The 13,362-nt window shown below is 57.1% G+C and overlaps 1 protein-coding gene across 1 annotated transcript; it reads right to left on the bottom strand.

The window, feature by feature from the left end:
- Positions 1 to 834: 834 nt before the first annotated feature.
- Positions 835 to 12,402, bottom strand: LRRC32 (leucine rich repeat containing 32). The gene is given in 4 exon segments (XM_032853008.1): positions 835 to 2,138; positions 2,140 to 3,330; positions 7,769 to 7,859; positions 11,889 to 12,402. Coding segments are annotated over 4 exon segments (2,118 nt in total). The 5' UTR covers positions 12,011 to 12,402; the 3' UTR covers positions 835 to 1,424.
- Positions 12,403 to 13,362: the final 960 nt, after the last annotated feature.

Raw genomic sequence — 13,362 nt, 5'->3', positions numbered from 1 at the left:
ACACCCGCAATGAGCTCTGAATCCACTTTAGTCATGGGCTTTGCCACTGGCTTGTGAATCTCTAAGTTCCAGTCTCTTCCTCAGCCTCAATTTCCCTATCTATGCAATGGGTGAGGTTGGCCTCCATGGTCTCAAACTCCAGGCTCTTGATCAATGAACAGGGAACGCAAGAGCAAGAGAAAAAGGTGAGCACACACCAGCCTGCAAAGGAGGGAATAAGGGAAACTGAGGCAGAGGAGGCAGCCTGGGTCTGCCTGCCGGGGAGAGAGGAGGGAGATGAGCGGGTGGACATGTGCCCAAAGGATGCTCCCAGGCCCTGCTCCCTCAACATGGAGCCATTTCCTGTCCACCTCACAGCCGACTGCCCCCACAGTGGCAAAGGTCAGGCAGAGGAGACAGGAGGAGCTGAGCCTGAATCTCAGGTCTGGCATTTCTTGGCTGGAGGACCCTGAAGGGAGAGTTTGGGAGTTTTTGTAAAATGGGTTAAATAGCAACCTCAGAGCAACCTCATGAAGACACAGACACGTCCCCACCTCCAGCAAGCCAGGTGTAAAACAGAACGGGAGACCTAAGGTTCTAACTCCTGGTTCACCAGCCAGGGTGTGGGCGCTGGGGACAAACAGGGTGCCTGTGGAGGGAGGTGGGGGGCTAGAGCAGTACTGGGGTGAGTATCCGCACCCTGGGAGTGCTGGGCAGGGAAAGAGCCTGTGGGAGCCGGAAATGGAATGGTCCAGCACTGGGGTGGGAACTCCAGGCTCCATGGGAGCTGCTGAAGCCACAGAGCCAGATCCAAGACCTACTCGTGGGCCTCCGGTTCCCTTCCACGCACGTGCTCCAGAGAAGCTGAAAGTCATTATGGGAAGATGTGACCAACAGTCTGCTTGGATGCATTTCAGATGAGTCTTCCTAGTCTCGCCCCTCCTGCACTCTGGCCCTGGCAGGGTTGAGACCCTCCACTCTCCAGCCAGCTGGGGGACTGCAGCGCCCCAGAGCCCTGGCCTCCCACCCTGTGTGGTCACCACGTGGCTTCGCAAGCAGCTCCCTGCCAGGACTTGGAACCCTTGAGGGCAGGGGTGTGTCTCCTTCACCGGTGTCCCCAGCGCCTGGAGCTGGATGTGGCATGGAACAGATGCCTGGCAGAGATCTGTTGATCAGACAGGTCAGCCTTATTCTCTGTTGCTCCTGAAAGTGCCCAACTTCCAGCCCCCATGGCCGGACCCCATGTGTGGCCTGGGATGTGGGTCGCCCACCATGACTGCGGGACATGAGGAGAGGAGCCCTGGGCTGGGATGGAGAGACTACCATTCCCTAACCCTGGCTTACCGTGTGACCTTGGGTCAGTCCCCACCCCTGTCTGGGCCTCTGGCTCCCCAGCTGACCCAGAAGGTCTCCCCACTGCGCCACTCTGCAGCCCCCTGGCTTCTCTAGGCTTTGTACTGTTGGTTGAACTTTTGCCGGCGGACACAGCAACAGGTGGCCAGGGTGGTGAGGAGGATGGCCGAGACCAGCGCAAAGGTGAGGATGATGATGAGGTTGATGTTCTTGAGTCCCCCCTTCTCACAGTCCTCGGGGCGCACGTGGCTCAGGGCCACCTCCTCCCGGGAGCCAAAGCGGCAGGTCAGGTCCTGGGTCACGTCCACGTCCACATGGCCCCGGTGCAGCTGGGCAGCCAGCCAGCCATTGCCGCAACAGCTTAGTGGGTTGCCCTGCAGGTAGAGGCGCCGCAGGCTGGACTCCAGGCCTCCCATGGCACTGCCTGGCAGGAGGCTGAAGCTGTTGTTCCTCAGGTCCAGCACCTCCAGGGACACGGCCTGCGTCCAGGCTGGCAGGTGGCTCAGACGATTCTCGGCCAGGTTGAGACGCTTAAGGCAGCTGAAGAAGGGCAGGTCCACTTGGAGGACAGCCAGCCCATTGCCTTGCAGGGCCAGGACCTCTAAGGAGGCCTCCAGGCCTGCCAGGGCCCCCGAGACCACATCCAGCCCTGGGTTCCCCGACAGGTCCAGCTCAGTAAGTGGCGTGCGGAGGAAGGCACCGGCCCGCAGCCGTTCCATCCCATTGCCCACCAGGTTCAGGATGCGGAGGGAGGACAGGCCAGAGAAGGCCACACAGCCCAGGGGCCCAGACTCCGCCGGCCCCCCCACAAGGCCTGACCTGGTTTCCCTGAAGGTTCAGCCTCTGCAAACTGGCCAGGCCGGCGAAAGTGTACGGGGGCAGGTCCTGCAGGGCGTTGTCCTGGAGAAGCAGCGTCCGCAGGGACCCCAGGGCTCTGGTGCCCAGCGCCAGCGTCGCCAGCGTGTTGTGGCTCACGTCCAGGTGCACGAGGCAAGGCAGGAAGCCGGCACGCAGCCCCACAAAGGCTCGCAGGCAGTTCCGGCTGAGATTCAGGAAGCGAAGGGAGGTCAGGGGCTCAAGAAAGCCCTCGGGGACCAGCTCAATCTCATTGTAGCTCAAATCCAGATTCAGGAGCTGGGAGAGGGCATGGCTGCTGGCATTCCGGCTGGGGTTGGAGAAGGGCAGGGCCGACCACCCCTCAGAAGGTGCGTGGATGCCCTCGCCGCCCTGGACCAGCCCCGCCGGGAGCCGGATGAGGTTGTTAGACACGTTCAGGTAGAGGAGTCTGGGGAGCGAGGCCAGGTCTGGGAAGTGGAGCAGTTTGTTCTCCCGCAGGTCGAGCCAGGCCAGCTGATACTCAGCCTGCGGGTCCGGGGCCGTCTGAAAGGCCTCGATGCTGTTGCAGCTCAGGTCGAGCACACGCAGGGGCTGGAGGCTGAAGTCGGAGATGCAGGTGAGGGAGTTCCTGGAGAGATTCAGGTGGGCCAGGTGGGGCAGGGCCTCAAAAGCCCCATCCTCGATGTCCATGAGCACGTTGCTGTGGAGGTCCAGCCGCTCCAGCGCGGGTGTGCCCCAGAAGGTGCGGCGGCCCAGGCGCGTGAGGCTGTTCTGTGCCAGCGAGAGGGCGCGCAGGGCGGGCGCCTCCCCCAGCAGCCGTTCCACCAGGCCACTGTACAGGCTGTTTCCGGACAGGTCCAGGGAGGTCACACGAGGCAGGGGGCCCAGGCCAGGGGTGCTCAGCACGGTGCCTGCTGCCAAGCGGTTATGGGCCAGGTTGAGGTGCTCCAGGTAGGGCAGGGCCTGGAAGACCCCCGTCTGGATGAAGCTGATCTCATTGGTGCTCAGGTCCAGCTGGCGAAGTGCCGTGTAGAAGCCCAGGGGTGAGGCCAGGATGCTCCGCAGGTGGTTTCCAGATAGGTCGAGGGCCTCGATGTCCCGCGGGAGCGTTGACGGGACCTGGAGCAGGCCAAGAGCCTGGCACGATACCTCCTTGTCGACCTGGGGTATGTTGGGGATGGCAGGGAGAGCAGTGGGTGTGAGTGGGTACAGCAGGGGGTGGAACCAGGCACACCTTCTAGGAAGGATGCCTCGAGCCCCTCCCCCACTCCAGCCAGGCTTAGCAAGGCTTCTCCTGCAGCTCCCAAGATGCACATTCTTCCCCTGTCCCAGCTCAACCCTCCCACATCTGGACCATCCCTGTCTTGCTCCCTGTCCCCTTCTCTGGCACTCGGCACTGTGCTGGGCATCAGAGAGAGACTTAAGGAAGTTTCATGGATACACAGGCACAGAAAGGACAGACAGATATGAGGACAAATGAACTCACAAAACACCCTATACTGCCTTGACCCCATTTCACAGGAAACTGAGCCTTATATATCCCAGGGGGATCCCAAGCCAGTGAACAGCAGGGTCAAGCTGGAACCCAGGGCCTCCTGGTTCACAACCTGGGTTCCTTTTATGGGCCCAGATAGTTAAATTTGCCCAGCGGCTGTTACACCAAAAGCCATCTGGGGAGAAAGGTTTCCAAAATGCAATTTACACTCCTCTCACTGGTTTTTATTTTGGCCTCCTACCCTCAGACCTCATTCAAGCCCTCATTCCACGAGGCAGAGCTCTAGGTCCCAGTGTTTGCCTTTCTCACTGCATATCCCCCAGATGAGTCCTCCTTTCTGCTGCTGTCACCTGCCCCACCTCCATCAGTGGTCTGGCCCTCCATGGCCTTGTCCAGATTGGCCCCTGGAGATGGGAGCAGGGGTGGGTAGCAGGGGAAAGATGGCCAGGGTCCCACACACATTCTTCAGTGACAAGACTATGGTTTTGCTGTGTGAGCCTCACCAAGTCACATTACCACTCTGGGCTTTTTGTCCGGAAAGCAGCACCCTCCCCCAGCATGCACTCCACGTTTCACATTTATTTAGCACATTCAGGCCCAGGGTCACAATGGAGCCTCACGAGAGCAAGCCCATGAAATATGATCACCCCTCTGTTCAGAAACCCAAGCTCAGATTGGGTAGGGGGGCTCCAGGGTCACCCAGCTGAGGAGGAGCAGAGCTGGGGTTTGAACCCATATCTTTTCACAACAGAAGGCCAACTTTGTCCTTCTAGCACATGTGCCTTTTGGAGCCTGATCTGTTTTTTTCTGTGCAAATACAGTCTCCCTCTCACCTTTTTGAAGACCCCAGGAATCCAGCCTTTCCTAGGAAAGGGTCTGACTTCCACAATCACCCAGCTCAGGCCCACTCCGGCCCTGGGCTTTCTGTACCCATTGACCCCTTCTGACCCCTCCACCTGCCTAACATCTGGCAACTGCTAAAAGAAAACCTCTACTACGGGCTACTCTTTGCTTCCACCACTCCTGGGCAAAATCCAGGACACTCAGCAGGTTTCAAGGCTGTCCTTAGCCCTTGCTGACCTGTCCTCTCTCCTCCCAAACCACTCAAACCCAGCCCATACACAGTGAGCACACCGGACTGCTGCCCTTTGTGCCCTCGCACCCCTACCTGTGGGCCTCCTCCCTGCTGGTCCCCATGCTGGTCATCCCCGCCCCTCCCTGCCCAGGTCTGCAGGGAAACTTGGTGTTTGGTGTTCTGAGCTAGGCAGGTGGGACCTCCTCCGGGCTCTCACCGCCCCAATGCTCCCTTTCTCATAATTTGGCCCCTGATTTTGACAGTCTGTGTGGGATCTGCCAGGTGGGGAGCTTAGAGCTAACAGGGATTGGTGTGATTGGTGTGGGTGCCTTGGACCTGACCCACAAAAGGTGCTCCATGCATTTTTTTAATGAATGAGTCATGGACATCACTGGCTTAGTAAAGGACTGAGGGATTGAATCAATCACCTTTCGGGAAGGAAAGAAAACAAGATGATCTATGTCTTCTAACTGGAGTTAAAGACCATTGGAGTAAAAAGACTCCAACTTCCCTACTTCCCCGATGGACAGACAGAACCTGAAGATGGCAGTGACCTGTGCGAGGTCACAGTGAGTGGTAGAGCCCCCTGGGGCAGGAACACCAGCCTGAGGGTGCTCCCTGCCTGTCCCAGCTCTCAGCTTCCTCCCAAGAGCTCCAAGGAGAGTGTGGGAGGGGAGGGGGAAGAACGGCCCTCATCAGGCCCAGGTGTGACCCTTCCTGCTCTAGCAGTCCTGTGAGTTGGTCTTACCACCTCCAGCCAAGCAGCTTTTCCAGCATGGATACCGCTGCTGTCGGGCACTTTCGTTCCTTTTTCCACAAGCCTAGCTCGGCCACCTTGTGGGCCCTGCCTGGCTCCTGCCGCTTCCTTCCTCACAACCTCTCTGCCAGCTCAGGCCACTGGGCACGGCCTCCTCAACCCTCTCCTCCGCTCCCTGGACCATCTTGACTGAAGGAGGAAACCGCAAAAGGAACAGCATGACTGCCACTGTCACAGAGCACCAGTTCCATGGCAGGCTCCATGGCTGCGTGCACAGACCGCTCTCCTCATTTAATCCTGGCATGTATTTGTTACCCTGTTGAATCCTGGGTGAGCTTAGAGGCTCCAGGGTACCCCCACAAGTTCCTTTTTCTATTGCCAGCCAGGGACCCAGGCTGACTCTTTCAGCAAGGTAAATAGTACCAGCCAGCATTTACTGAGCCTCTGCTGTGTGGTGGGCACTGTACTGGCATCCACATGACCCCACACCTCATTTCACCTCTGGATATCAAAGGCTCCCGGGACACCAACGCCTGAGAGCCAAGCCGGGACACAAAGCTGACCACTCCCAGCTTTCTACCGTGGTGCATACAGGGCCCAGCCGTGGCTGCTGGTCAGCAGGGCGGCACTGGGCTACCGATCCAGAAGGAAGCTTAAAGGCCAGGGCTGCTCTCAGATCTCTGTTTCTAAAGACGCCCCCCACCCCTGAGCTCTGAGTCTCCAGCATGACAGACATAGCCAAGTTCAGAGCTCCCCTTGACAACCTGTGACCCATTCTCTCTGGGATGCCAGGATACCACTGCCCCCATTTTTTTTTTTTTTAAAGGAAGGAAGAGGACTTGCCACCCAACTCCATTTGGCCATCTTTCCATAGACGGGAAACGGGGTATAAAAAAGTAGCCGGCAGAGGCCAGCATAAGCTCAGGAGAGCTGGGTTCAAGCCCTAGCTCTGGTACTTCCTGTCTGTATGAGCCTGGTGGGTCACATCTCTTCTCTCGGCCTTGGTTTCCTCCACTGAAAAGAGGAGTTCTTTGCAGGATAAAATGAGAGAAAGCCTTTAGTGTGGTGTGGGCCCCTCCCCCGCCCTCAGGATTGTGGCCATTTCTTTTTACCATTTTACAAACGACCATAATCCCTGTACTGATCTTCCCTAGCAGTGCAGAGAGTGCTTTCCTGCCTATCGCCCCCCAGAATCCAAAGCTCACCCAGCTTCCCTCTGCCTGTGGGGTGGTCCAGGCCCTTCACCTCTCTGAGCCTCTCTTCATGGGCAGAATGGGACTCTGCACCTGGGGATGTCTGAGGTCTCCTCTGCCGGTTATTCTGGGATCTGGGAATCTCAGAAGGGCTCTGAGGAGCAAGAAGGGAGGTGGCAAAAGCAGGACCTGGCCAACCCCAGGGAAGGGCTGAGGGCCCCTGCCTGCCAGCACTCCCAGAGGTAGCTGCCTCGCTTGTGTCAGGAGTGTCTAGTCCTAGCCGGCTCTAAGTGGGGCTGCTGGAGGGCCTGTCGCTTCCCCAGCCTGACTCCCACCTTGACCTCAGTGACTGCCCAGCCTTGTAAGAGGACCTCGGTGGTCCCTCTTCCCTGTATCCCGCAGGGTCCCAGTGACTTCAGGGCTAGTCTCCCCGGCCAAGGGCAAGAAAAAGGAACAAAAGTGAATCCAACCTTGTCCCTGCCCTGAAGAAGCTCTTGGTCTGGCAAGTGAAACAGGTTTGGACCCATTCACCAACTCCCCCATGTGCTCAGCCTGAGAGTCCAGAAAAGGGCACCCAGAACCAGATCAGCCTGGGAGGGGCTGGGGAGAGGGGGCTCCCTGGAGGAGGCAGCCATGAGTGAGAGGAATCCCATCAGAGAAGCAGCAGAGGGGCATAAGTCAAGGACCTATTAGCAAAGGGGATTTGGCCCAGAAGGGACCCAGCTCACACACCCCAAGTTCCCTACACATTTTCTGCATCACGCCGAGGGTCCACTGCCCTGCAGGGGCAGCTGGAAGGAATAGAGTCCAACCTCGGCCCCACTGGTCCTAGTCGAATGACCTTGGACAAATCATTTAACCTCCCTAACTGCAGTTTCCAACTCTATAAAACAGTAACAATGGTACTTACCTAACAGGATGAAGAGCACCTCAGGTCTTTAAACATCCCAGTAGGTACTCATGAAATACAAGGTTTAAATGCCTTCCCTTTCCTCTTCTAACCCCACTGCCTTCTGGCTCTTGGGGCTGGGGCAGGAAGACCCCTCAAGGGTTTACCCCGCCTGGGCAGGGCTTCTTACCATCTCACAGGGCGCCTTGTCTCGCTGTTGGGAGGCGGCCAGGCCCCGGGTCAGCACGGCCAGGAGCAGCAGGATCTGGTGGCTCATGGCTCTGCAGAGGGTGGGGAGAAAGGGAAACACTGTAAGACCCCTGGCTCCTTTTCACTGCCAGCCCCCATCGCTCCTGTCCTGTCAGGACTGCGTTCAGGGAACCCCAGGTCACAGCCAGAGCTGTACCGAAGACGTGAGTGCTGGGGTCTGCCGCCTACCCCAAGGGCCCTCTCGTGCCAGGCCAAGGGGCTAGGCTGTCGCCCCACACAGCAAGAGTTTTGAGGCAGTGGGTGACTTGGTCAGATCTGGGTTTCAAAAGACCCTCCGTGATGGAAGACTGCATGGAGGCTGTGAGCGGGAGACAGAGGGACTCTAAGGGCTGTTCCAGGGCCAACCTCAGAGCTGGGGTGGGGTAAGGAGGGGAGCTAGGCCTCTGCATTTTTACCCAGACCCTAAGCGGGTCCCCCATCTTAGTTTCTTAGGTCCCAAACGGAATTCCTCAATCCCCCCACCCCTGGACCTTTATTTTGCCCTTTTTCTTTTGATTTTCTGATTCTGGAGCCCCTGCCATTGTTTGAAGGCTGGGCCTGGAGCCCTGACAGGAAGCCCCGCCAGGAGGCCTGCCCTGCCCCCAGCGCTGTTGCTGTGGACTTCCCCAGGAGCAGGTTCCAGGCCCTTTACTTTCACTGAAGTTACCACCAGGGCAGGGGCCACTGGGGCAGGCCTGCTGGTGTCCTTCTCCATATAGCCTGGCCAAGGTGGCGTTGAGGAGGATCACAGAGGCCCTGAGCAGAGTCAAAGCCCAGTGCGGCTAGGGGCTCACTTACTGAGGACCTGGGTTAAGGGCTATGAGTCCACATCAAGTCATTTCTTTCTCTTTCTTCCTTTTTTCTTTCTCTCTTTCACACCTTACTGAATGCCTCCTCAAGTCTGGCTCTGTGCTGGGAACTAGAGTCACAAATAAATGCACAGAAGGGACTGGAATGCATACTGAGTGTTCACAAGGAAGGACACACAAAACCCTCCAAGAGCACTGGACTCAGTCACCCATAACTCTCTCTCCCTCCACTTACTTTCTATGGGACCTCGTAAAAGTCACTTCACTTCTCTGAGCCTCAGTTTCCCCTTCTGAGGTTAATGTCAACTTTGCTAAGTGTTGGTAAAGACCAAATGAGCTGCATTGCATGAAAATGCACTCACAGAGCCCTTAATATGCACCAGACAGTCTTCTTGATACTTTAATCATTAACTCACTTAATCCTCACAGTAATTCAAGGACTGGGGTCTACGATTACCACCCACATTTTGCAGGTGGGGGAAACTGAGGCTCAGATTAAGTAACACACCAAGGTCACACAGCTCACTAGTGGCAGGCCCACGCAACCTGTGCCCTTAACCTCTACTCTAGAAGGTCACCCGCAGGTGCTCAGTAAGTGAAAAGTGAGTTGTGACTCTGAAGGATACTTTAGAAGAAGCAGCATCTATAGGACCTTTGAGGTCTTTGACTGTCTTTGAGGTCTTTGACTGTCGGAATGCACTAGTGTCCTTGCGATGAATTTTAAATTAAGATGGTTAGTCAGAGGCCCTTTTTTGCCCAAACATGCTTGAGCCACAGTGGTGTCTTTTTAACCTTATTCCCTGGCTTCAGCTAGAGGCCATGGGCCCCCTGCTCCCCACAGCTGCTCTCCTCTCACCTGCGTTCACAGGAAATTTGGTTCTGCTGTTTAAAAAGCAGAACATCACCACCCATTTGAAAGCTAGTGTACTCAGAATTGAATGGAAACCTCTCAGTGGGACCTTTGAGGCCCTTGGGGAGTGTGTCTGCCCGGCCAGCTCTTCCCCCAGCTTCATGGCTGGTTCACTGTTGCCTCTCCCGCTCTGGCTTCTGGCAGCCTCCCACTTCCTTCAGTTCTGTGAGCACCTTTTCATTGCCCCAAACCTTCACTTCCTCCCCTGCCTTGTGCTGAATGCCTCCTCGTCCTCTAGTTCTCCACTTAGATACCCCTTCCTCCAGGAAGCCTTCTCTGATTTCCCAAGTCTGATGATGGAGAACTCATCCTTCAGGTTCCCACAGACCTTGAGCTTCCAGTGAGCACAGTACTGAGCACTCTGTTCCTTCCTCTGATCCCTACTCCCCTCCCACCCAGTGCCAGGGAGGCACTGAGACTGACACAAGGTGGGGGGAGGGAGCAGAGGGCAGCAGGGGGAGACCTTCTTGACTCTCCCTTCATTTCCCTGCCATACTCCTTCCCCCCATCAGCAAGTTTTATCTGTTCTGCCTGAAAAACAGATCCTGGGTCTGCTACCTCCCTCCTCCATCGCCATGCCACACTGAGGCACTGACCCAACCCTTGGCCCTGAAAACAGCAACACCCTGCTTCCACACTGACCCCCTGCAGGTGGTCCCCTACACAGAGCCAGAGTGCTGTCTTTAAATCATATATCAGAGCATGAATCTCACTGCTTGAGAACCTCCCCTGAAATCCAGGCTTTACCCACTCTCCTCTCTGACCACATCTACCATGTGCCCTGCCCTTACCAAATTCTATTTTTTTTCTCACCATTCCTCAAACACAGCAAGTGCATTCCTGCCTCAGGGCCTGGAATGCTATTCCCCAGATTCCCACACATTTGGTTTCCTTGCATTGATCATTTCCTGCTGATAGCTTTCTTTCTTTCTACCTTTCTAACTTTCTTTCTTTCTTTTTAAGATTTTATTTATTTATTTGAAAGAGAGAGAGCAGGGGGACAGGCAGAGGGAGAAGAACAGGCAGACTCCCCACTGAGCACCCCCCCCATATGGGATTTCATCCTGGGAGCCCTGGATCATGACCTGAGCTGCAGGCAGAGACTTGACCAACTGAGCCACCCAAGCACCCCTCCTATTAATTTATTTCTGATTCTATGAGAACAGGGGTCTATTAAATGGTGCTCACCAAATATCTATTGAACAAATGGCAAAGCGAGGGATAGAAGCTCTACTTGAGGGGGCTGTGAGGTCAGGACAAGGAAGGACCTGGATTGGTTCTGAACCTGAAGTCAGGGCCACTCAAAGCAGCCCTCACTATCCCCCTTCTTCCTCCACCTGCCGGATTTCACTCTACCCCCAAGGCGGCACCTATGCATCCAGCAGAAGTCTCTGGCACCTCGTGTGCAGGCCCCCTTCAGTTGTGCCCCCAACTCTCTGTGTAGCACGTGAGGGCCACTCACTCTCAAGAGGGAGGACTGTGGTCACATAGACCCAGGCTTACATTCAGACACCACCACTTCTTGCTCCCTGGGCAAGTCCCTTAACCTTTTGGTGCCTCAGTGTCCCATCTGTACAGCAAGTCGCCTGGTGGCTCTTCTGCCACCAGCTTCCCCCAACCACTGTGATGATCGAGCTGAGAATAACTGTGAAGGTGTCCTAGGTACACTGTCTTTCCCAGCTGGGGCAACGACTCAGAGGGCTGAACGGCCCAGGTTGAGGAGGGAGGCCCCAGGCCTGCAGACTAGTAGCCTAGGCAAGAGAAGGCAAGAGACATTTTAGGACTCTGACTGGGAGGACAAATGCCAGACACACACAGTGTGTGTGTGTGAGAGAGAGAGAGAGAGAGAGAGAGAGAGAGAGAGAAAGAGAGAGAAATAGATTGGGGGAGGGAAATGCCTATTATACTATTCTAATAAGCCTATCCCTACTATTTCAGGGCATTAGACATTGTTCTAAGCACTTGATCTGTATTATCTCGTTGAAGTCACAACCCAATAAGGTGGTTACCATAATTTCCATTTTACAGATGAGAAAACTGAGGCTCATAAAGTGACTTAGCCCATAGTTCATAAGCATTTGGGGAGGGTGGGGGTTAACCCAGGTCCACATAACTGAGCTACCTGCTCTCTATAGAACTACTCTTACTTTCCCCAGAGGGGGTTACAAGGCTCAGAGAGGTGACTTAACACAAAGTCACACAGGCAGTAAATAGCAGATAGATTCAGAATCTGGTCTGTCTGCCTCCAAACAAATGTTTCCACTACACCAGGCCAAGATCTCCCCCTCTAATCACCTCCAGCGATGCCCACCTGCACCCCTATCACACACAGACAAGCTCACAGGGCTGGGGTCTGGGGTGCTCCTCTCCCTCCTCCCCGCCCCAATCTCCAGCAGAGTAGGGTCCTGGGAGAGCTGCTGTGGATGTTCATACCAAGCAGTGAATCACTACGGGCCTGCCCCATTCTGGAGACATGTGCATCCCACGGGGGAATTAGACCTTAACCCAAAGGAATGTAGCTGTGATGGCGGAATTTCAGGCAGCTCGGGTGGGGGTGGGGGTCCCTCACATCTTACCACTCACGAAGAAGGCCAGCTTCAGAACACTTCAGGGAGACGTGGGTGCCACCCCCACCCCGCCAATCCCCACCAGAGATGGGCAAGCTATTTGGTGCATTTTTGGTGCGGTGGGATAGGAAGCGCGGATCCGTCTGAGTCCGAGGGCGGTAGGAGACTTGGATTCAAATCCTGCTCTGCCCTTGACTAGCTGTGAGTTCCCGGGCAAAAGCGTGCCGGCCTTTTGGCCGCTTTTTTCCCATCTGTCAAATAGGAATGCCGGCCTCTCCCTTCGCGGGAAAGATCAGCTGAGACAGGAGCCTCGGGGCCGAAGGACCGTCAGGCTTGGCTCCGCGCGTGGAGTGGGGGCGGCGGCGGGAGAGGACTACTGGGGCGCGGAGGTGGGGGGCATCGGGATGGACTGGTCTCACCCCGCGCTCTCCAGGGGTACGGGACAGCCTGTTCCCCGAGGGGCTGACAGCCTCGCCCGCGGGGCGGCTCCTACCTGGCTCAGCGCGGCCGCCGCTCCTCTCCCGCGCAGCCCCGGCACATCTTGCGCAAACCTGACCCCCCCCACGGCCCCACCCCGCGCCAGACCCCGGGGTCACGGCCCGCGGAGGCCCACGGCTGCTCCACTGCCCCACGGGAACCCGACCCGCGAGGGGGCGGCTCGGGCTCCAATTTAAATACCTCTCCCGCCGACCCGCCCCACCACGCCCCCCCTCGGCCAAGCTGCGGGGTCCTAGCGCCCGGCTGGCGCGCCCCCGCGTGACTCTGTTTCTCCGGAACGCGCGAGGGAGTGAAGCATCTTTCCGCTGGAACCCGGGCTGGGAAGGGGCGGGGTGGCAGGGGGTGGGATGAAAGGGCCGGGGAGGTGGGGTTCGCTAAGGAAGCACTGGGCGGGCGAGGCCGCCCGGACCGCCGCACGTGCAGCTCGTGGCCCCGCGGGGTCCGGAGGGGCGGGAGTCGTGGGGGAGGCGGGGGACTCTAGGAACCGCAGGTCCGCAGAGGAAATCCGGCCTGGACCCGTTTTCCCGTGGCCGGCGCCGCCGCACTTAGGGTGAGCAAACAGGAGAGCTGACGGCAGGGGCTGAAGGCGGAAGGAAATGACCCTTCTCTGGCCCTGGGGCGGCCACAGAGGGGGTTCCCCACATCACGGCCATCCCTTCTGACGAGTCCAGGCAGGTCACTTCCCCTCTCTGAATGTGCTCTCTCCTATCCGCGCTGGACTTCCTCCATCTCCGGGACCCTTAAGCAGTCC

This window comes from Lontra canadensis, unplaced genomic scaffold (assembly GCF_010015895.1).
Source record: "Lontra canadensis isolate GAN:19392208 unplaced genomic scaffold, GSC_riverotter_1.0 scaffold7, whole genome shotgun sequence".
In the NCBI taxonomy this organism is placed as follows: domain Eukaryota; kingdom Metazoa; phylum Chordata; class Mammalia; order Carnivora; family Mustelidae; genus Lontra; species Lontra canadensis.
This window is presented reverse-complemented; position numbering and strand designations above follow the sequence as displayed.